The sequence below is a fragment of the Pyxicephalus adspersus genome, chromosome W (genome assembly GCF_032062135.1).
Source record: "Pyxicephalus adspersus chromosome W, UCB_Pads_2.0, whole genome shotgun sequence".
Classification (NCBI taxonomy): domain Eukaryota; kingdom Metazoa; phylum Chordata; class Amphibia; order Anura; family Pyxicephalidae; genus Pyxicephalus; species Pyxicephalus adspersus.
Genome location: NC_092870.1, coordinates 4935104 through 4959994, shown reverse-complemented (window position 1 = coordinate 4959994; position 24891 = coordinate 4935104). Strand labels below are relative to the sequence as shown.

General features: G+C 40.1%; 1 protein-coding gene across 2 annotated transcripts in view; it reads right to left on the bottom strand.

Annotated features, from left to right (window-relative positions):
• Positions 1–24891, bottom strand: part of LOC140342911 (rho guanine nucleotide exchange factor 9) — a 931826-nt gene that overhangs the window by 697467 nt on the left and 209468 nt on the right. For both annotated transcript variants that reach the window (XM_072429272.1, XM_072429271.1), the window contains exon 5: positions 4598–4830. In XM_072429272.1, coding sequence (XP_072285373.1) covers positions 4598–4830 — 233 coding nt within the window. The remainder of the gene's footprint in view (positions 1–4597; positions 4831–24891) is intronic.

Sequence of the window (24891 nt, the reverse complement as noted above, 5' to 3'; positions counted from 1 at the left end):
TGAAAACCCACAACCTTCATTGCCAACAAACTGCATCACTTTAGTTCCATACCCATAATTAGCTTGGCCCCAGGAATAACCTTTCTTTCTTGTTTGGCATGGTGTAAACAGCAAAACAGTCAGATGAGATGACATAACTTGAATTCTTTAGCACTGTGCAATTTAAGAACTAGCTGTATATTTGTCACGAATAACAGGGAGGGGAGGGAAACAGAAAGGTTATACTCAGTACTAGGCCTCCAATGGCTAGGGAAAAGGGAATGGTCACCCCTTGCAGACACCCTAACCTAGCCCTAACTCCTAACAGTATGAGTATCCCCTGATGGTGGGAATACTCATACACTGGAACCTAGGCCCTACTAGCCCTGCACAGCCCTAGGAGTGGTGTCTGGCTTGAGACTACTGGTTCCTTTCCGTATGAAAGACCCAGTGTCTCCCTGACGCCTAGTAAACAACTAAATAACCACAAAACACCAAAAGTAATTCAACTTATCTTAATAGCAGATATATAAACAGGACCTCTGGATGGCACAACACACCAGCTCTTCACATCCCAGCAGTGAATATCAACCGCACAGCATGAAGTGTGAGGCCAGACTAAATCGAGGAGCAGTAATGACCACCAGCTGCACCTGACACAAGGGGTGTGGTCATTACAAACAACAACACAGAAACAAGTAAAAACAAAAAGACTGTCAGATAACCTCACATGCAGCTTGTCTGACAGATCCTCTAACTTCAGTCACCGAAGGGACTGTGACAATATTATACTGTTACAGTTGGTCAGTACTTACCTCTCTTATTATTTTGGTCTCCTTCTACAAACACAGCCAGTTCCACATCGAGGGAGGCAGCCAGCCCTCCACCACCGCCACCCCAACCCCGGCAACATGGCAGACATCCTCCTGGTAAGTTTATATTTTCATTGGTTTGGTTTTTACAAGGACAGTACTTTTAAAAAAATGTTTGAACCAAACTCTTCCTGGTAATATATTATTTGTTTTTTCCTCACCCGCCAGGAAGTAGACGGGATAGCCTGTATTGGCTGCACCGGGGGATGTCTGCCATGGAGTGCTGGTTCAGAATGGCCCCTCCTCGGGATATGCCCAGGCGGTACTGCTTTTAAAAAAAAAAAAATGTATTTGTACATATGTTTTAAAAAAGTTTTGTTCTATTTTTATATTTGTTGGGTTTTTCACATTGAAAGTTATAGGGGAAAATAAAAAAAGACTTTTGTAAAAAAACTAAAAGCCAGATGTAAATGTTATTTTATTTTCCTTCAAGTGCACATTTAAAATCTCTTTCTAGCCTGGCCAATCCAATTCCATCCCTAAAAAAAACACAAAAAAGAGTTTGCTCCATTCCTGCATTGGTCACTTTATTTTCAAAATATCCTGTGACCTTAAAAGTAACAGAGTATGGTATGTTAGATACGTCCTCTTCAAAATATATGTAATTGTAACATCATTCAACAATACATTTGGCATAGAATACACAGCTGAACACCTTAGTATGTCATTTTAACCAACAGAAAAGTAGTTGACCTATTAGCAAGCACATTTATCTGTTACAGACAAGTGTCAGAGAAGCACGGGGTGCCATATTTCGTCCCTAGATATAACTAGATTTGTGTTCATTTTGTGAACAAAGATGCAATCGTGTATTTGGAAATAATATTTAGCTTTTTTTAAGGTCATTACAGCAATACTTGTAGAGTATTGAGCTGAGACTTCATACTTGATTAGAATCACAAATTTACAAACTGGAACATTCTTTAGGGAATAGATAGCAAAACTGCATTTGGAGCATACGTGGGCCACATCAAAAGAAACTTAAGCTATGTACACACGTCAAATTTTTCTCGCCCGATAATCGGCATCGGCCAGATATCGGGCGAGAATCTGGCGTGTGTACAGCCCAGGTCATTCATCGTCCGTGGATCCGTCCTGGCGGATCCACGGACAATGAACGATGAGCGATCCTAATGCAAGGGAAGGGGGAGAGCGCGCAGCAGGGTGCCGCTCCGTCGCTCTCCCCCTCCCCTCTGCATAGAGCAGAACGGTGCTGTATGTACAGCACTCGTTCATGCATCTTGTGGTTCTTATCGTTGGAAAGGATCGTTAAAGATCCTTTCCAACGACAAGAATTGCACGTGTGTATGCGGCTTTAGATAGGTAAAGTGTCAAAGTGCGAGGGTCACTAACCTGTGGACATTGGACAAACACAAATTAGAGATTAAGCGATCTTATACAAACAAGCGTCTTCACTGAAGATACCAACTCAAAGCCCACATTGGCGATCTCATGGAGTCCTGAAAAAATTGAGTGAAGAATGACAGGAAGAATGTGAAGAATGTTCTCACCTGGCACCCGGCATCCATCTACATACTTCGTCCAGACCGGGTACAGCCACGGGCGCGGCCCACCCTAACAGCCCGGCCATGGCCGCGGCCCACCCTAACAGCCCAGCCACGGGCCACCTCCACATCCTAACCTCGGCCACGGAGCCCCCCATAGCCCGGCCACGGGCCTAGCCCACCTCTACATCCTGGCCTCGGCCACAGGACCCCCCCACAGCACGCCCACGGACCTGGCCCACCTCCACATCCTGGCCTCGGCCACGGGACCCCCCCCACAGCACGTGGGCAGAGGCACGGGGTGAGATGGCAGGGGCACTCATTGGCCGGGCAGGGGCACTCATTGGCCGGGCAGGGGCACTCATTGGGCGAGCAGGGGCACAGGGTGGGCAGCCAGGAGGTGGAAGTGGCCAGGTAACAGCCGGGGAACAGGGTGGAGCCGGAGAGAAGGATGGCGCTGGCTGCTCTGCAGGGGATGGGGGGCCAGCAGGACCTATTGGGAGTTGCCAACCCAGCCTGTGAATAATCGCCTGATTTTGCTGAGATTGTTGGCCCAGGGATTCACTTAACATGATACAGAGATGGTCAACTTGAACATGAAGGCACCCAAAGTGGCCGATTGTTCTTGTACCGATTCTATCAGACGTTGCATGGCCGCCAGATGTTGTTGGTTAAATTCTCGGCTGGCGATTTTGATTGAGGTTTTCATGTAGGAGCGTAAGGACCGGTTCCAAATTATTAGAACTTGGGGCAGACATCCTTGACTCCACTACTCTATCAAAATGGCCAACCAGCCTCTGAGTGAGGCTTAGAAGCTGGCTGCCCACACTGGGTTGACCCAATCCACCTGCATCCACTGGTTGCTATAAAGGGAAAACAAAAAATTACTACAATATCACATAACTTTGTGGGTCACCATAACATTATGCAGACAGCATCCTGACATTGGAACATCAACAAATGTTAGACAAATTTATTCTGAATCCTATACATTAAACATGGGTTGCTTACGGAAACCTCAGGTGTCAATGCATATGTATTTATATGTATTTAAATGTATTTTGACATACATACACAAGTGAAATCACTAAATGTTTTTTGATACATCTTTGGCAATAATCCTTTTTTCAATTATTTGATTTCTATCAAGCCAAACTACAATGACATTTTAATTAGATCACAAATACTTGGTGACAATTTTTCAGGATTCATACTATTGTGTGATGACATATTATAAAGTGCTAAGTACTATATATACGGCTTGATCTAAATTAGTTTGCAGTGTTGCAAAGCAAACCAAAAAGTATGAAAACAGTGCAACAAATGTAACAATAAATTAATTATTTTGTGAATAAGTACAATGTAACCTAAAAAAGTAGCACTTACCTAAAAGAAGATGAAGCATTAAAGATTCTAATTGACCTGTAATGGACTGTAGACACGCACAGAACAGAGAGCAGGTGTGCGCTAATTAATTGCTATGATCTCACCATTGAGCTTAACAGATCCTCCTTAATCGCGCAGCTGCAAACTAATCGCCTTAATTGGCAGATTCGCGACCCCTATTGCTCATTTATCAAGGCAGGAATCCAGATGGCAAATGAAGATGCGTGTACTAGCACTTGGCTCTGGTCCGCGGAAAAAGGCCTTGTATGTTGGCGCGTAAATACGCGCGACGAGCGTACGCACATCTCATTGATGAATCAGGGTGAGTGTATTCCTGTTGTCTTGATTTGTAACAGAGAGACAAAAGGTATTGGCTCTAGGAGCCAGTAGAGAAGGGTAATCCATCTTCTCAAAGAGATACTGCAGCAATGTTATTGATTTCAATCTTATGTATTCATTTTACTCCTTTGGGCTTCAAAGCTTGTTAATTAGAAGAATGAAATGGGATAGGTGCCATTGGTGTATGATTAACTAGTAGCCAACACAACTCTCTAATGAGTGGCAGCAGCAAAGGCCACAATGGACAATATGCAAATGGATAAAATAAAGCAATGGTGATAAGGATGAAAGAAACCACATTACTGAAGAACAAGTTTAAGGTGCATGCTTGTGATACAAGCTATAAAAATTCTATCCAAGTGTCTAGAGAAATACATTAATACATAAAACACATTGCAGAAGGCTAAAACATTATTTGTCTGAAAAATAAAGACATGAAATTTATTAATAAATTAAATTTATTAAATTAATTTAAACAGCTTTTAAAGAGATATTTGGTTTGGTCATGATGAGTACCTGTGGTCCTGTGTTGTGTACTTTAGTAGCTCAGCCAGCTGAAGCGGGTACTTGCAGATCTTCTGCACAGGTGTCAGAAGAAACCCATCAAGGGCAATGTCAATCATTTGCTGCAGTAGTCGGCATGCTTCAAAAAAATGCTGGTACCTGCCATCCTTCATTAACTTGGAGAGCTCCATGCAGGCATCCAAATGATTATTACAGTACTCTGAGTATATCCAGAATCCATCTTGCTGCAGCGGTAATAAAAAGTGGAGAACATATATTAGAATCAAAACTAACATCAGACGTATCAACATTTTAAACAATCATTATCAAATGAATATCATATTAACATTTTTATTAATCCACTGACCACGGACTAGGTTTTACCAAGTATTGTATAGAAGACCATCATAATCTACTTTGATGCTAATTGTCCATGTTTACAACTCTTGTTCAATTTTAAGCATTTAATTTTATGGCTATGGCTGTCAGCAGCTCATCTGTCTGGTAAATTTGCTCAGGTTGAAAACTCTCTCTATGAGGCTATACATTTGTCAGACTTCCTCACTAAAATGCACACGCCTCTCTCCTGCGCATGCGGGCAGTTCTGACTCTGGGTGTGCCTGCGCTAGCAAGCTTAATCAGTTTCGCCGGCCAATCAGAAAATAGCCTCTTGACCATCTCTAGCTATATAGCTAGCTCAGACACAGCACTCAGCATTTGTGCAACAAGTCTCCACCAGTGCCGAGCCCCTAGTTCTGTTGAGCTAGTTCATGTACACCTGTTGCCTAATCCAGTGTTTCCTCTGTCCTGCTCCTGTGTTAATCCCTTGTTGCCCTGTCTGCTGGTTCCCAACCATTTCCCCTGTACTGCTCCAGTGTTCCTCTCTGTCTGTGGATTCCTGTGTCACCTGTGCCTCCTGTTGCTTCCAGCGTATCCTGTGTTCCCTGTGTCCACAGAGGCCCCTGTGTCACTGGTGTCTGTCTCCTGGATCCCTGGTATTTGACCCCTGGCTTGTGACCTGACCTCTCTTGCTTGCTGCCTGCCTCGTCCCTGGCCTTCTTCGACTATTCTTCAGCTTTGTGATTTGGTACCGTGTTACATCCTGCCCACCCTGGTGTGCCCAAGGACCGCAACCCAGCAGTAACCAGCAGTTACTCCAGTTCTGGAGAAGACCTGGATACTGCTTAGACTCTTAAGACCCTTCTCAGGGCTCACACCACTCCTGTGCAAGCTGTAGCGCCCCCTAGTGGCCCTGTCTCTCCAAGCGTGACAGCATTGCTATGTATAAGTTGTATTACCTACAAACAGCATAGCTCAGGGAATAAACAGGTAGCCAAAAGAGAAACTAGCAAAAGATACTAATATAGTTACTCAAAATGTCTATTCACTGAAATTACACTTTACTAAATATTTAAAATAAAACTCCACTAATAGCTAAGCACAATTTGTATCTTGCTACAGTATATGTGATCCCATCTCCTCCATATGCCTACATTAGGAAAGCCTTGCTATGATCTGACTTTCCTACATTCCTTCTCTGATACGTATTTCCATGAAAAATCTGCAATATTCAGTTGGTGGACCATACATACAAGCATGCATCAGCAGTTGCTTGTGAGCAGTAAGCTTTCTATGTCTCTACAGAAATATATGGAAACTACAGTCAATTTAAAAAGAAGTTTGGCTCACACTTCTGGCTGCCACAGCAGGACTGAGACTTAGTTAACATCTTCCTACTAGGGTCACCTGAAGCAGAAAGTTCTTGGCAGTGGATCAAACCCATCTTTACATTTTTAAATCTTCAAGCAGTTGCTGAATTATTCAGAATTTACAGAAAGCCCAGTGATGAATGCCCATATGTTTAGGGGATACACACACATTCTCCAAGAAAGTGATGTGGGTACATCAATTTGCTTTTGATCAAAACAATATACATGTCACACTTGGGGATACAGGGCCACTAGGGGGCGCTATGCTTTGCACAGAAATGGTGTGAGCCCTGAGAAGGGCCAAGGCACAGAGTCTAAGCAGCAACCAAGTCTTCTCCCGAGCCTCTAGGGGTGAGGATGTTATGCTGCTGGTTACTGCCAGGTTGTGGTCCACACCAGGGTGGGCAGGAAGATACACGGTACCAAATCACTAGGAAGAATTGTCAATGAAGGCCAGGGTCGAGGCAGGCCGCAAGCAAGAGAGGTCAGGTCACAAGCCAGGGGTCAAATACCAGGGCTCCAAGAAATAGACACCAGGGACACAGGGGCCACTGCTGACACAGGAGGCAATGGAAGCAACAGGAGGAACAGGTGACAAAGGAACAACCACAGACAGAGGAACACTGGAACAGCACAAGGGAATAGGCTGCGAAACAACAGACTGGGCAACAAGGGGTTAAAACAGAAGCTGGACAGGGGAAACACTGAATTACCCAACAGGTGTACAGAACTGCTCAGCAGAGCTAGGGGGCTCGTCACTAGTGGAGACACGTTGCACAAACGCTGAGTGTTGTGTCTGAGCTAGCTAAATAGCCAGGTATGATTAGGAGGCTATTTCCTTATTGGCTGGCGGGATGGGTGAAACACAAAACTTAGCAGAGCAGGCAACCTAGGGTCATAACGTCCCGAATGCACAGGAAAGAGGCGCCTGTGCTTTAGTGAGGAAGAAGGCAAGTGTGACAATATGAAAGTTATTGTTTAGGCATGTCTGCAAGCACAGTATGTACTGAGCAATAAAATACCATTTATACTCAAATATAAACCAAGTTACCTACTTTTACCTGAAAAAAAATGAGGAAACTACATTGACTCAAGTATAACCCTGAAGCACAAAATGGGCCCATTACTGCTAGCATTCACAGAAGTAATGAACACAAATGGCAATAAAATTAATGTGAATAAACTCATCCATGATGTGTTTTTTTAAACATGTATTTCAAAGGAAAATATTATTGAAACCACATGGGCTCAGTCAGCCCCCACCTTTTTTTTACAGGATAAAGTATTTTGTACTTTTGCCACTTGCTCTTAAATTATCCTTTGTGCATTTTTTTGGCCACCAGTAGGTTGGAATGTTCTTGTGTAAAATGTGTAAGAAACTCTAATATTGTCTCAGAGTTTGGTATACATTTTACATGAAGACACAGTGCCATTTGATGGTGTGACCGGAGAATCATTTTTTAATGGCATTTTAGATAAAATCTTGGTTTAAGCTCTGGTATATATGCAAACCAAATAAATTAGTTCTCTTATGATGAGGGAAGGGGGCTTGTTTGTAGTCCAAATGAGGAGAGCAAACTAGGATAATAAAGCTAAGTACAGTATGTGAGTTAAAGATAAGTACAGTATGTGAGTTTTGTTGGCAAGATCAGCAGGTGGAAATAAAGTGCACAATGACTAAAAAATAACCAACAATGCAGTCACTACATCTAAAGATTGGTAAGCTGCAATATATAATTTTTTTTCTTTGAGTTCAGATACATTTTAAAGCGGAACCCCAGGCAAAAATAAAAAGCTGTATTTAGCAATTTGGAGTTCAGCTTTAATAAATCTTATTTGTGGAAATTAGTAATACACTCATTAATTAGCGGATTTACATATTCATCACACTACAGAACAGGAGTATGTGTCCATTATTGCCACAGTTAATTTAAACAGATACATTTTATCTTTCTAGTTTTATCACATTTCACACCTGGTAAAGGTTTCCATCCAATAAAGTTTGAAGTGTTATATTGTCTAAGTAGTAATGATAAAGTGTAAAAAGGACATGCCCTTGTAGTTCTGCCCTTCAAAACATAGTAAAACCCTCTTAGTTCCTTAAACAAATAAATAGGAAATGGCAAACACTTCAAGGTCACTTGTTCGAGGTTTTCAATTATATTAAGGAGAATGATCCATCTTTTCACCATCGGCTAATGCCTCATAATGAGGCACATTGATTAAATGCAAATGGCTTGACCTGTCCAGTCCCTGCCTGACAGTATTTTCCAGTCAGCATATGCAAACTATCTCATCAGAATGAAAAATGAGACATAATGATCCCTCATTAGGAACTATTGCGACTTTTTGCTCAATTTAGTCCCATTTCATCTCTGCATATTAGTGCCTACACCTGCCTAGGAAATGATGATAAGGTTTTGTAAGTGTAATCCATGTAACTACCGTACTATGTAGCCAGACATTGCTCCATAAACAGTATAAAAAGAGGGATTCTGTCTGGATTAGGACTGGTACAGAAAGATGAATGGAGTTTGGACATGTGTTTTTACAGCCATTCAAATTTCATCTTTCATGAGCCACCAGTGTTGCAAGGATGAATCTTTTAACTGCATATATTGGCCTGTGTTTGTCAGGGAGCTACTCATTTGTGACAGTCTTTACATAGTCATCATTCTTCTGCATATAAACAACAAATTTCCATATTGTAAGCAAATATTGACCTGATCGGTGCCATTTTTGTTAATAACAGCTGCCATCTTGTTAATATGATAGTTGGAAGCCTACTTAATTTTTAGACAAGGATAGTTTTTCTGCTAAGGATTGCAAGTTCTTGTATATGTCTTATCTACACACATGGCCTTGGAATGTTCTAAACAAGATTTTTGTTGTTTAAAAGGAAGTAGCTGGAGCCGATACAGTAAGTTGGTTAGGGAGGGCTCGCAGGCGGTCTGGGTAGTTGGGCAACTCCTGTGTAATTACATATATAAACTGGAGCTTTTCAACAATAAAGTTGTAATAGTTAACCATTCACTTTGTGTGGTGTAGTGTCTGTTACTGGGTTTGGCACTAACTTAGATCTCCTCTCTGCAAGATAGAAGTCATTGCAACACCCAACACATATATACAATAAATCTGTAGATACCAATCCATATATGGATATGCCACTCGCTTTCTACATTATTACCTCAATATAAATATCACAAGTGATATTCTGCAATCCAAGATCTCTGAGACAAGCTACAGGTGAGGTTATCCGACAGTCTCTTTGTTTTTACTTGTTTCTGTGTTGTTGTTTGTAATGACCACACCCCTTGTATCAGCTGCAGCTGATGGTCATTACTGCTCCTCCATTTATTCTGGCCTCACACTTCATGCTATGCTGTGTTGATATTAATTTCTGGGATGTGAAGAGCTGGTGTGTTGTCCTCGCCAGAGTTCCTGCTCCTCTATTTGCTAATTAACCACCCGGCCATTAAACCCGACCTTGGTTCGGGGTTAAAACACTTGCAAAAAGTGTTAAACCCGAACTTTTTTCAGGTGGTTAAGTGCTATCACTTACCTGGTCCCGCTGTGATCATCCCGTCGTTCTCCAGCGTCGTTCTCTAAAAAAAAATTACTTACCCGGTCCCCAAAGCTCCTCCGGACATGTCTGTCTTCTTCCTTCTTCTCCCGGCGAGTGCAGTGACGATCTCCGGGGTTTCCCGGTGACGTCGCTGCATGCGTCACAGTGCGGGCGGGAGGCGGGGCAGGAAATTCAAATCACTTTGCATTGAACTCAATACAAAAAAGCTGTATTGAGTCCAATACAAAGAAATCATTATATAATATATATATATAATTGTATTATATATATATTATATAAGCTCCTGTACAATTACATTATACACTATTTTTTTTAAAGATTTTTTTTTTAAAAGATTTTTTTTTTTTTTATGTTTTATAAAAAAAAAATGTATTATTAAATTTATAAAATTTTGGACATATTTCGCTGAGTTATGCGGTAATTCGGTGAATTATAAGTAATTATTGAGTAATTCGGTGAATTATAGCCTACAATCTAAAATAAATTTCTATGCAAAAAATTTAACACTATTTGCATGGAAGTTTGAAAAGAATTAGAATACCTGGCGTTCGCGTACGCGTCCCTCGGCGATGTCCGTGCATGCGCCCGTCGATGGGGGTCGTAGCGGGAAATTCAAATATTTTGTATTGGATTCAATACAAAGTCCTGTATCCAATCCAATACAAAATAATACAAAATATATTTATGTGGTTTTGTCTATAGGTATGTGACGTTGTTTTAAAATTTACCACACTAGGGAGGTGTTTTAGAAAAATATATTACTATACAGTATACCGAATTATCGCATTTTCAGTATTTTTGATTTATTTACATTGCTGATTTTTGTGTTTTTCCTTGAATTTAAAGTTATTTATTTATTTTTTTTTACACGATTGTGTGGTTCAAACATTTTTTATATTCATGATATCTACTAGAACCCTGTTCGGAATTATTTCTGTAAGTTACAGGTCTACAATTTAAAAAAAAAATTTCATGAAAAACACCGCTTTTGGTACAGAAATCTAGACAGCAGTGTAACGCCCAGGTGGTTAAGATAAGTTGAACTACTTTTGGTGTTTTGTTGTTACTAGGCCTCAAGAAGACACTGGGTCTTTCATAAGGGAAGGAACCAGTAGTCTCAACCCCAGTCACCACTCCTAGGGCTGTGCAGGGATAGTAGGGCCTAGGTTCCTGTGTATGAGTATTCCCACCATCAGGGGATACTCATACTGTTAGGAGTTAGGGCTAGGTTAGGGTGTTTGCAAGGGGTGACCATTCCCTTTTCCCCTAGTCATTGAAGGCATAGTCCCTTGTTTTTATCCTTTTGTGTTCATTCTGGTGAACCTTCCCCCCCTTCCCATAATCCATGACACCCATGCCTCGTGTTCTGCAATTTCATACCAATGAACACCCTTGTCAACCCTTTCTGGCCAGACAAGGTCCTTATAGCTTACCTTTATTTCTATTCACAAGTAGTAGTTTGCTGGATCACCCAGCTTTACTGATAAAAGTGCATCCTCTCAAGCTCTGGAGAGCTTTAATAGATCAGGCCCAATGTCTCTGGTACTTACTTACTATGGTTACCCAAGATAAACACAATGGCAAACCTGAATTTATATCTAAGTGTGTGCTTGCCTTTCTCTGAATCCTAAATGTTACTGAATGTAATGTTCATCTTTTTCCAAGCATTTTCATTGCCTTGGCTGTCTGTGTGGTCTTGGCATTTTCTAAATTATTGACACAGAACAATAATGCACATCACTAAGCCAAGTAGGTAATGTTGGAAATATAGATATTACATCAGGCCTTTGCCTGCTACAAATTATACCTGAAAAACCAGTACTTTTAAAAAAATTGAAAATATTTTAACACTACAGCCAGTAAAGTATAGTTTCAAATTATTTTCCATTAATCTTTGGCAGATGTGTTTTTTGTTTTTGGACCCTGCCTTTTTATAGGTCTAAGCTGGCTTATTTCACTACATATGAAAGTAGAAATTATACAATGTAAAATGCTGATAAAGGCAATTATAATAAACAGAATACCTTGCTGACAAAGGCAATTATATTAACAAACAGAATACCTGTATCCCCACAACTATTAAGTGTTAAAAAAATCTGATTAGAGATTCTTGGTCACTAATAGATGGTGAACTTAAGTGCATAGGAACTACACTGTAGAAATCCACCGGAACCCATAACTGTACATTTCTGTAACATGAGTTATAGCAGTACTGATTTCCTATGCAGCAGCTGAGCATGGTCCCTTAACTGCAGATGAACACTTAACATTTCCATGCAGAGCATCAACTTGCTGCACCATTCCCTTCTTATATTCCAATATCCCTTCTCCTTTTATCAGCTTAAATTAAATCTCTACTGGATGCTTCACAGATCTGTCAGAACCGCATATGTTCTGCACATTTTTTGTGAATCCAGGCATCAGTTTGTACTGTGGTCAGCATGTAAGCTAGATCACACTGGTCTACAGGACATGAGGCAGGGAAAACACTTGTTTAAAAATGGAAGTTCTATGAACTAATTGCAGACTGCTCTTGTTCAACAGGACTGTGGCCAGTAGTCTCTTACATAATAATGGTCTATTCACTGTAGATAAAAATCTAAAAGAGGGGGAATTATAATTTTCTTGACATTCCCTGACATATTCAGGAATAATGAAGGCCAGATCTGTGTGGCTTATGTTACATAACGGCCCGTTAAACCAAGCTGAAACCCTTGGGTATTTTGTCAACTGAAGTGTAATGTTCATTCTGCACGATGGGCCTGAGCCTTTTTCCTGCTTAGCTGCTGTCAAATACTTTGTCATTTAGGCAGTGTCAAAAAAGCATACTCCAGGCCATTTCCAGCAGTACCAAACCTGTGGATCTTTAACCCCTTCTCTACCAGGTTCAGTACTCCTTGACAAATTTCCAGCCTGTAAAATGTATGCTTCATCATAGTGACAGCTAATGCAGTTACTAGTTTCAGATCTATCTGCTTAATACCACTCAAGCATCCCATATCAATAAACCGAAAAGAAACTCGCAAAGAAACCGCGCTTGTTGTGCATTTATTACACAGCACATGGGTGTTTAGACATCTTTAGCCAGGAGCACATGGTAATGAAATTGTTAGTGACTAATGGCTAATTGGTTTATCACTAAATATTTGGAACAACTGGCTCCCTGTACTGTTAAGCATATAAGTAACATAGCTATTAGCAGTGAATAATTACATCCATTCAGAATCATTGTGTGATCATTAGTGATTATTCTACATGCTATGTATGTTCCTCACTGCATAAGGACTAATTTGTTCCAAATGCATTGCAATTGAAAATGTGTGGCTGCTACTGGCAATGAATCACCAGTGGTTTTAGTGACATAATCACACTTCTAAGAATCAACCATGTATTCCCAGCCTTAAAGTGAATGCTCAGACACATCAAAGTATCCAAGCGCCAACCCTGCTAAAGTGAAGGTTTAAAGAAACTTTGGTGCTTCTGTAATACTTTGGTTAGTTCTGTATACCTTGAAACTATTGTCACGCATAGAGACACAGGATCACTAGGGGGCGCTACGACTTGCACGGATGTGGTGTGAGCACTAAGAAGGGCCAAGGCGCGGAGTCTAGGCAGTAATCAGGTCTTCTCCGGAGCCCCTGAAGGTGGGGATGTTGCGCCATTGGTTACTGCCAGGTTGCGGTCCTTGGGCACATGGAGGTGGGCAATATGAAGCATGGTACCAAATCGCAAAGCAGAAGGATAGTCGAGGAAGGCCGGGGTCAAGGCAGGCAGTAAGCAAGAGAGGTCAGGTCACACGCCAGGGGACAATTGCCAGGAATCTGGGAGACAGACACCAGTGACACAGTGGCCACTGTAGGCACAGGGAACACAGGCGACACTGGAAGCAACAGGAGGTACAGGTGACTTAGGGATATCCACAGACAGACATGAACACTGGAACAGCACAGGGAAGTTGGCTGGGAACCGACAGGACAACGAGGGGTTAACGCAGGGGCTGGATAGAAAAAGCACTGAAATGGGCATCAGGTGAACAGGAACTAGCTCAACAGAACTAGGGGCTCGGCACAATGGAAAAACGTTGCACAAACACTGAGTGCAGTCTGTAAGCTAGCTAAATAGCTAGGGCTGGTCAAGAGGCTATTTTCTGATTGGCCAGCGGATTGGACTAAATTAATAAAGCCTGGAAACAGAGGCACACTCAGCGTCAGAACTGCCCGCATGGGCAGGAGAGAGGCGTCTGCGCTTTAGTGAGAAGGAGCTAAGAGTGACAATTATGTTGATTATTTTGATCACTTTTAAACTGTGTATATGCACTTTTTGGTATAACAAGAAACAATACAGATATATATAAAGCAGTGTCCCAGTTAGGACTTGTGGTTAACATATGACCCAAGTTACACCCTAATTATTTTTTCTTCTTAATCAGTTTAACTACCACTAACATACATGATAATTTTAGGAAGGACTTTACAAGTTTATTAACTATAAACATGTTTAAACTGTGCCCATTAAATTACCTATTAAACTATAAAACTAACTAGGCAATTTTACTTTGCCCCCTCAAAACATTACAGTGGTAAAAAACTTTGAACACATTTTTTGTTTTGAATTTTTAAGCTTATTTACACTAAAATAGGTATGCTGATTCTGGAACTGCAGTTAGTTTTCTTCTATCACGTCAGTTTTTTTCTCTACCGCTTATAATAATGCGATTACTTTAGCATGGATTTGTATAGGCTATTCATTTACACGCAAGACAGTGTGGTCAGAGGTTGTGTGCTGCTCTACGTAGTAAATAAGCAAAATTTATTTTTCTACTTACACATGTATTTCCTTTATTTCAGATCATGTCTGGGTCTGCTGTTTCCCGTCGTAAGTGCCTAAACTACCCTCATTCATTTTGTTATATCTGTGGCAGTTTCACCTTTCCCAGTCAAAGGGCGAACATCAGCCTATTTGCCATATTTGGAAATTAAACTTGGTGATCAATATAAGTTTTGAGCTCCTCATAAGATGTGCAAACAGTGTGTTGAGGGTTTACGGATGTGGACAAAGGGAACACATGATAAGATGACATATGGTTTGGCGAGAGCCAGGAGATCATTTCAGTGACTGTTACTTTTGTATAGTGAAAACTTCAGGATATAACAAGAAAAATAAATGTAACAAAAGTATCCTAGTCTACCATCCGCTATACGCCCAGTGGCTCATTCAGATGAAATCCCAGCGCCGTTTTTCGTTACACTACCCTCTCTTGAAGAACATGATTATGGTGATGAACTAGGTGACAACAATGATGAAGAGTTTAAAATTGAAGAGGACTCGTAAGGGATTTGCTTAGCATGAGTTGAGTGATTTGGCGAGTGATTTGGGACTATTGAAGAAGGCTTCAGAAATCCTAGCATCAAGACTGTGTGAGAAAAACTTACTTGAAAAAGGAACAAAGGTATCGTACTTTCGAACCAGAGAAAGTCCATTTCTGCAGTACTTTAGAACTGGTTTATTGGAGGAATTGGGAATCTATAACTCAACTGAATGGCGACTATTAATGGATAGCTCAAAGCAAAGCTTAAAGTGTGTTCTCCTTCACAATGGCAATATATTTGGGTCAGTCCCAATTGGCCATTCAATTTCTCTTTGTGAAGAATATGCAGACAATAAAGGCAGTCATTGAGTTGTTGTAATATCACTAACACAATTGGGTCATCCGTGTTGACCTTAAAATGGTATGCTTCCTTCTTGGTCAGCAACGCGGATACACCAAGTATCCCTGTTATCTGCGCATGTGGGACAGCAGAGCTCGTCAGAGGCATTGGGTGGAAAGAAATTGGCCTCCAAGATCTGCCTTAAAACCAGGTGATCCAAACATTCTACATGGGCCACTTGTTGATAGAAAGAATATTATATTCCCACCTCTGCACATGAAACTGGGTCTGATGAAGCAGTTCGTTTTGCCAAGTTCAGCTTTGCCAACTGAAGGAGACTGTTTAAAGTACCTAATTTTGGCATTTCCTAGCCTGTCATTTGAAAAAAACAAAGGCCGGTGTGTTTAATGGTCCACAGATTCGGGAGCTCATTAAAGATGAACATTTCATCAGGACAATGTTAGAAGTCCAAAAGAATGCTTGGTTATCATTTAAAGCTATTGTCAAGGACTTTCTTGCAAACACAAGAGCAAATTACACAGAAATTGTCCAGAAACTCTTGGAGAGCTACAAAATGCTTGGTTGCAATTTGAGCATCAGGGTGCATTTTTTGCATAGCAATCTTTCTAACTTCCCGGAAAACCTTGGTGCAGTCATTGATGAGGAAGGTAAACGATTCCACTAAGATTTGAAGGTCATGGAAGGACGGTATCGGGGTAGATGGGATGTACATATGATGGCTGACTGCTGTTGGAAAAGCTATTAGCGTAAATTTTTACCTTTAAAAGAAATGTCAAACAGTAACAATAAATCCTTTGTATGAACAAAATAAATGTAAATAAACAGTACATTCAAGTTATTTCATTATTTTTTCATTGTATGTAAAATTTGTATGTTTTTTGACAAAAATGGAGAAAGAAAAATCAGAAAAACTGAATGTGATGACAAAAAATTGGGGTCATTTCTGGTTTCACCACCCAAAAACTGGTAAAAAAAACAAGCAATGAGAGTAATGTACATTACAGGCAACCCAACTAATTGAACTGTTTCTTGGAAAGTTTTGTATTTGTCCAAATTATATTTTAAAACTTACATATACTCAAATTCAAAAACACAGGCTCATATGATATATTTTATTACAGGAAAGCCTAATTTTAATATTACATACACCTTGGTCTACTGGGATATTGGTCCAATTTGCTGTGACCCCAAAAAGTCAGTTTGTTTTTTATTGAATAAACAAATTACTTAATATTTTCTAGTGAATAAATGTGAGTATAGATATGACCACATATAAAATGGAGGATATATTCTTTACTATATATATTTCCACCCTCCCAAATTCATAAACACCAATTGGTGTACTTTAACCACCTGGGCGTTTCACTGATGTCTAGATTTCTGTACCAAAAGCAATACACTGTTTTTCATGAAATTTTTTTTTTTTAAATTGTAGACCTGTAACTTACAGAAATATGTCCAAACAAGGGTCTAGTAGATATCATGAATATAAAAAAGTTTGAAACACACAATCATGTAAAAAAAAAAAAAAAAAACTTTACTTTACTTTTAACAAAATTAAATAAAAAACACAAAAATCAGCTTAAACAAGAATAAATAAATAAATATAATCAAAAATACTGAAAAAGCAATAACTCTGTATATTTTATAGTACTATATTATTCTAAAACACCTCCCGAGTGTGGTAAATTTTAAAACGGGGCCGCAACGTCACATTCAGGGCAGTGAAACCGGGTTTCCTTCCGGATTTTTTTCCCGTCCTCCCCTCTCTTGGAGCAGCACACCACGCACATTCATGTGTGTTTTTGCTTTCTTGGGGTTGGTGGATTGTGCTCCGGAAAATGACGAGCACTCAGGCGTAGCTGGTTCACCGCGTATGAAGCACGTCGTCCACGTTGATGTTGATTTGCATACTCTTCTGGTGTTAGGTGTTTCACACATACAGCTTCACAGATTTTCCATATGAATTCAGGGTGGTGTACAGGCCTGTCATTTTGTTTTTTGAATAAAATGTATGCATTCCACAAACACTGTTCCACTAGATGACGAAAGATTTTTTTATAATACTTTCTTTGTTGTTTTCTGACCGCTGGATAAAAAGTTATGGCCTGGTCGGCTCTGTCAACACCCCCCATTGTGCAGTTATAGTCGATAACTACCTGGGGCTTCAGAACGTCCTTCCCACTTCTTGTTCTGGTTTGAACACTGGCGGTGTTGTGAACAGTGCTCATCATGCAGACATCCTTTTTATCATGCCATCGGAGAGCCATCATCTTTCCTTTCTGCCAGGCAACTTTAATCCCAGGCTTGAGCTTTTGTGCAGTGAAATTGGCTGGAAATTTACGGCAGTTAGCCCTAACAGTTCCGTAGGCATCTGTTTTGTTCTGTATCAAAAAATCATAAAGCTCAGGGGATGTATAAAAATTGTCTGTGGTAAGACAATACCCTTGGTTCAGCAAAGGCTCAATAAGAGACAGCACAGAAGATGTTACCACTCCAAAGGAACTAAATCTGGGATCAAATTTTGTGCCTTTGCCTGTATATATGACAGAGTTCCAGATATATCCAGATTTGGATTCGCACAGCATAAAAGACTTGATCCCAAACCGTGCTCTCTTGGATGCTATGTACTGCACCCAGCTCAGTCTCCCTTTATATGACATCAAACTTTCATTCACAGTAATGTCCCTTTCTGGCACATAGCAGGTTTTGAAGTTATTGATAATCATTTCATAAACCTCCCAAATTTTTTTTTAGCTTGGGGGCAGGATGGGTGGTCTCATCAAAATCATCATTGTTTGTAAAATGTAAAAATTTCATGATTAGAGTAAATTGATATTCAGACATAACCGCGCCAAAAAAAGGGGTGGCAAGCAGTTTGTTGGTGGACCAGTACCACTTCTGCAGGGGTTTCCCCACCACCCAATGGAGAATAACAAGGCCCACAAAAAGCCAAATATCTTTTTGGGTGACCAGTTCCCATTTCCGGGTTCTGGACAAGCTTGCATGTGGAGCAGCCAGCTGTTGCGCTGCATATCTGTTTGTCTCCAATTATTTTCTGAATGACTTCGCCATTCAGAAATAGCTCCAGGTAGGCCAGTGGGTTGTGCTCATAGTGCACCTTCAGGCCAGGCACCCCAGTAAATGGAAACCTGGGGGGCGCAGGCTGGGCCTGACGGTTGTCGATCGCACACCAGGTACGCACATCACTAACCTCCATAGAATCACTTTCACTTGCGGTCTCGGTCTCAGACTCCGATGAGAGGTCTCCACAATTGTCTCCACAAGTGACTCCACAATTGTTCTTGCTGTCTGTGAACTGTTCTAACACATCTTGGGTGGATAGATGCCTTCTGGAGCTTGAAGCCATAGCAGGGGTCAGGCAGGCGGTGATGTCCGGGTCCAGGCAGAGGTCAGGGCAGGCGGCAGGCAGAGATGTCAGAGTCCAAGCAGAGGTCAAAGCAGGCGGAGATGTCAGAGTCTAGGCAGAGGTCAAAGCAGGTGGCAGACGGTCAAAATTAGGCAAAGATCAGCAAAGGTAAGAGAAGACACAGTGTTACACACTAGCCATCCAGGAAATAACTGGTCATTTTTAAAACTTTGATTGTGTATTTATTTGTGTTTATTTTGTATTTCATTGGATACGGGAGTTTGTATCCAATCCAATACAAAATGTGAATTTGAATTTCCAAGTTATTTACTTTGTACATGCGAACACCGAGGGAAGAAGAAGCCGACGGAGAAGGCAGACACCCGACGCTGGAGACGGAGATCGACGCTGGAGAACTCGTATGGAACAACAGAACACGGAATGATCACAGCGGCACCAGGTAAGAGACGGCTGTTTCTTTTTTTAACCACCTGAGAAAAGTTCGGGGTAAACACTTTCTGCAAATGTTTTTACCCCGAACCAAGGTCAGGTTAAACGCCCGTGGGGGTAACATTGAATGTTTCTTAGAATACCAAAGGGTACAATAGGATACTTAACCCTGTTTGTTTTGGCATTGCGTTATTATGTATAACGTATGTATCAATATCCACATATTGGATGGACCTTATTTTATCATTTATCTGATGTATTAGTATGTGTCCCAAGCTCCCTTGAGGAAGCAGTTATGATGAAATGTGTTGGGAAATAAGTTACTTATAGACTTCACCCATAAGGTCACTACTAACAGATCCTGTTGAAATAACCTAAGCAGGATCTTGGTTTGCATACTTACAAGTTTTCACTCTTAGGATTATCTGTCTAGAACACCCTCCAAAGAAAAAAAAGCCCTACCCAGCATGCTGTGAATGCAAAGGGCATAATAAGGGGGGGAGGGGGGGGGGCAGGGCCCTATACTGCGATTTGTGATTATATCAACATTTTGTGTATATTATGTTTCGGTCTTTTCACTCGTTCTGAATATAATTTTGTCAAAGAAAAACCCTTTTTGTTTTTCTTCATTTGTCCTTGATAACCCTAGGGGTTGGCTATGTTATGGTGTCTTGTGTTATCAAAGTTCACCTGTACTTGGAACATGGAAATACAGGTGTATAACAAATACCAATATACAATGTAATTTTAGGTTCTAACTGCTTGGTCTCTTAACACGATGCGTTTTGCCACTTGGCTTCCATTTATTTTTATCACTGCCTTCAACTCTCACCTTTCATGAAAACATCAACATTATCAGTCTCCATATGGTCCCCCGAGAAAGCCAAGTTGCAAAACGCGTCGGGTTTAAGAGACCAAGCACTTAAAACCTAAAGTTACATTATGTTATGCATGGCATGTTATGCGTGGTGTGTGTGTGTGTTCATCACATTGTAACCAGCTCAGTCTCAGTGAGTAGAACATTATTCCCTAACACCTGCTTCTGGCAACAAATGAATGTGTTCAGACTAAGAGTAAAAGATTCAGAGAGCTGTATTGGATGGTGCACAGTATCCCTATATACATAAAAGCACTTAAATAGCAGTTCTAGATAGCAGACAGTTTGTGCCTTTTTTATAGAAGGATTGAGTTAGAGTCCTTTAGTGCATGCTCACGGTTATATCCTTTATATAGATATCAAATCCAAAATGTTAGGGGTAAAAGATCGTTTTTGATATGCTGAATAAAGGGAAGTTAAAGCCTATGCTCCCTATCTCCTAACATTAATCAAAATCCACCATTAGTCTATGGGGGCCAAATCATCAAAGCAATTGCAACTGCAATTTGTATTATATTTCTCATAAATTGGTGTTTTTATCCCATCAAAAAGGTCCTTTATTACCAACTTAACAGATACTTCATACAGTTTTACTAATATCTTCAACCTGAATTTTAATGTAAAACCTTTCCAGAGAGAAAGGTTCGGGACACTTCCCTTTATTTTCTATGTAATAAAAATCCTTTGATGATTGATGATTGCTTGACAAATATGATTACCTATTGACTTCAATAATTTCAGCATTATTGACCTGCAAGTAGTATCTAAATAAGAAAGTAAAAATTAGGTCAGAAGTTCTGATCTGTATAGCTGTAATGGTCTTGAAGTCAGAGCATCAGCATAACAGCCGGGTTCTTGCAGAATCAGAAGTCATCAATGGTTTTGCTAAAAAAGCCATAAACAAATACTAAAGATGCATCTTTAACAAACCTGTTCCTAATCATCATATACCCCTTTTTGCCTAGTTGTATACATAGTAATCCTGACCAAATATATGTGACAACATATAGGCTGGCTGTACATATTTACATGCTGTAACATATAGATATACATAACTTATAGATTTATCAAGCTGTAACATGCCTATGAAATTAATCACATCACTGTCACTCTTTATACCTATGGGCTGCTTGTATGTTATAATGCAGACGCATCCTTAAGTGTTAATGGTAAGAGAGACTGATCACTTGGATATACAGCAGCATAATTTCCAGCCCAGTCTTATCTGCTGGTGGCTAGCTTGACTTGCCCCTGTGCTGGGCACCAAATTGAACTGAGGTACAAAGATAGATATGGCTATTATTTGATCGCCAGGAAACAAATGTATTTAGGATACTAAAATTTCTAAAGAACGCTTTGGCACTATGGGCAGTATAACCACAAATTGTATAGTATAGATCCATATAGGAAAGAGTTTGAAACGTCAAAGGGGACAAAGAGGGTTTTGTTTAGTACTATGAGTTAGTTGTTCAAGTTGATAATTAATTAAAGAAAAGATTTATAGCTGACAAAGTCATTAAGGCCTGGTTTGGTGGTGGCTTGGAGGGTAATTATCCATCTAGTTTCACTTTGGAGAAGTATTTTATCAAGATCACCTCCTCTTTCGTTTCCAGAGATATGTTCCAGAACGAAGAAGGATAGAGCTTTACAATCATATTGGTGTTGGGTGCCCACATGGTGGCATACTGGGATGGTGATTTTTTTCCACCGAGATAGAGTGGATGTGCTCATATATGCGTTTTTTGAAGGCGCATTTGGTTTTGCCAACATAAAATACTCCGCATTTACATGTAATCATATATATCACCCCCAGTGTGTTACAGTTGATGTGTTGGTATGGTCTATGAATGGTACCCTTTGGTAGTGTTATTGTTGAACCTTCTTTGATCCACTGACATTGTGTACACTGTCCACATTTAAATGTGCGCGATTTTTGTTTTACAGTGGAACCATCTGTGCTTTTAAGATTTAAAATGGCTATTGAGCTTAAAATAAATATGTACCTTTGATGTATGTACTAATTGTAACTTGAAAAATACACACTTGATTTATTTTTCCACAAAAACCTCCTGAGCCTGAAACCTCTTTCTTTTCCCCCTCTTCCCCTTATACCTATACTATGAGCTCTAAATAATTAACAAAGAGGTTGGCTCAACACAACCTTGATGAAACAAAGACAAGAACCAACACCAAAAACGAAGTAGTCAAAGTAATTGAAAGTTGTGCCTTGCAAAGGAAAAACTGTAAGTACAGGTAGTCCCTGGGTTAAGTACATCCGACATATGGACCCCTCCTAGATACGAATGGGGCTTCCCTGCTTTCTCCTGTAAATTTTAAAACAGAGTCCAACGTCACATACCTATAGACAAAACCACATAAATATATTTTGTATTGGATTGGATACATGACTTTGTGCATGCACGGACATCATCAGGAATCGCCGAGGAACGCGTACGCGAACGCCGGGTGCTCCAATTCTTTCCGAAATTCCGTACTTCCATGCAAATAGTGTTAAATTTTTTGCATGGAAATTTATTTTAGATTGTAGGCTATAATTCACCGAATTACTCAATAATTACTTATAATTCACAGAATTACCGCATAACTCACCGAAATATGTCCAAAATTTTATAAATTTATTAATAATTTTTTTTTTATAAAACATAAAAAAAAATCTTTAAAAAAAAAAGGGTATAATGTAATGTAATTGTACAGTAGCTTATATAATATATAATACAATAATATATATATATATATTATATAAAGATTTCTTTGTATTGGAGTCAATACAGGTTTTTCGTATTGAGTTCAATACAAAGTTATTTGAATTTCCCGCCCCACCTCCAGCACCGACGCATGCAGCGACATCACCGGGAAACCCCAGAGATCATCACTGCACTTGCCGGGAGAAGAAGGAAGAGGACAGACGTGTCCGGAGGAGCTGCGGGGACAGGGTAAGTATTTTCTTTCAGTTGTAATCCGATTGTCATACAATGTATGACAATCGGATTGCAATATAACGTTTGTTTATATTTTTAACCACCTGAGAAAAGTTCGGGTTTAACACTTTTTGCAAGTGTTTTTACCCCGAACCAAGGTCGGGTTTAACGGCCAGGTGGTTAATGACCAAGACAAACTCTGCAGCTGTTTGCATATTAAAGCACAGCATGCTCCAGAAGTTAATGAATGTCTAGGCTCCATAATTTTTTTTTTTTTTTTTGCTTTGTTTGTAATTAACTTAAGTGAGGATTTTATACAGTAACTGACACCACACTGCCTAATAATATGTGGAGACAAACATCTGTCCTAATTGCATTTATTAAAATAATGTACTTGTTCTGACTTACATAGAAACCTACATTCCATATCTCGTATGTAACCCAGGGACTACCTGTAATGTACACTGATCAAGTTTTACCCCTTTAATGAACTTATGCATTCTATTTAGCAAGCTATATATGTATTATGCAAGTTATTACATATTAGGCCAAGTGCTGGATATGTGTGAATAAGTGTTAAGGGAGAAGTTAAATTAGTGGCGGATAAGTGTATAGATTTGGAAGGCTTGTAATTGTAAATTGTTCACTTTAGGTTAGATGTTGGGTGTTCAGGTAAAGGAGTGTTAACTATCAGGTAGGGGATTTTTACTTGATCTTGGCACAGATTCCCTAGAGACCCTAAACGGTAAAATTTCCACAAAACACGGCCAAAGAATTTACCTTTCCCAGTTCTAAAATGTTTGCCTGTCGTTGACCTTTAAATGACTCGTGTACTGTGTGAAGTAATGCACACTATAATTATATAATACAAGCACACAGCCCAGCACATATGCTGGTGTGATCCCAGTAAACTGCTGCAGAGAATAATTTTATTCCTAGTCTAGCACGGGCAGCCTGGTGGCTCAGGGGTTAGCACTCTGGCCTTTGCAGCACTAGGTCCTAGGTTCAAATCCCACCCAGGACACTATCTGCATGGAGTTTGCAGGTTCTCCCCGTGTCTGCATGGGTTTCCTCCGTGTACTCCGGTTTCCTCCCACATCCCAAAAACATGCAATAGGATTAATTGGTTTCCCCCTAAATTGACCTAAAGCTGTGTACACACTGTCAATTTTTGTCGTTGGAAAGGCCGATGCCGATTATCGGGCGATAAAAATCCGACGTGTGTACGTAGCTTTAGACTACATGACATATCACTGTCATTAGATTAGGGACATTAGATTGTGAGCTCCTTTGAGGGAGAGTTAGTGACATGACTATGTACTTTGTACAGCGCTGCGTAATATGATGGTGGTATATAAATACTGTATAATAATAATAGTCTACACCTTAGTGTATTTGCCTGAAGACGGCATTGAGATGGGATTATCTCAATGCATGCATCAACTCTGTCCTTCAAGTATGAGTAAGATAGTGCAGGCTCCACAGCACAGAATTTGTCTTCAGACACTTAGTTTCACGGTTTCTGGTTGGGCAATGGCTATGAGGAAATCTATATTAAACGCACTTTTTCTTTAGGTTTGATGGCCACACATAAAACTATTTTAACAGAATGTACAGCTTATCCTTCCAATTTTTAACAGCACTGTTTCACTGCAGCATGACTGATAAATACAAGCCTTTCAACAATGTTAGAAATTCCAACATAT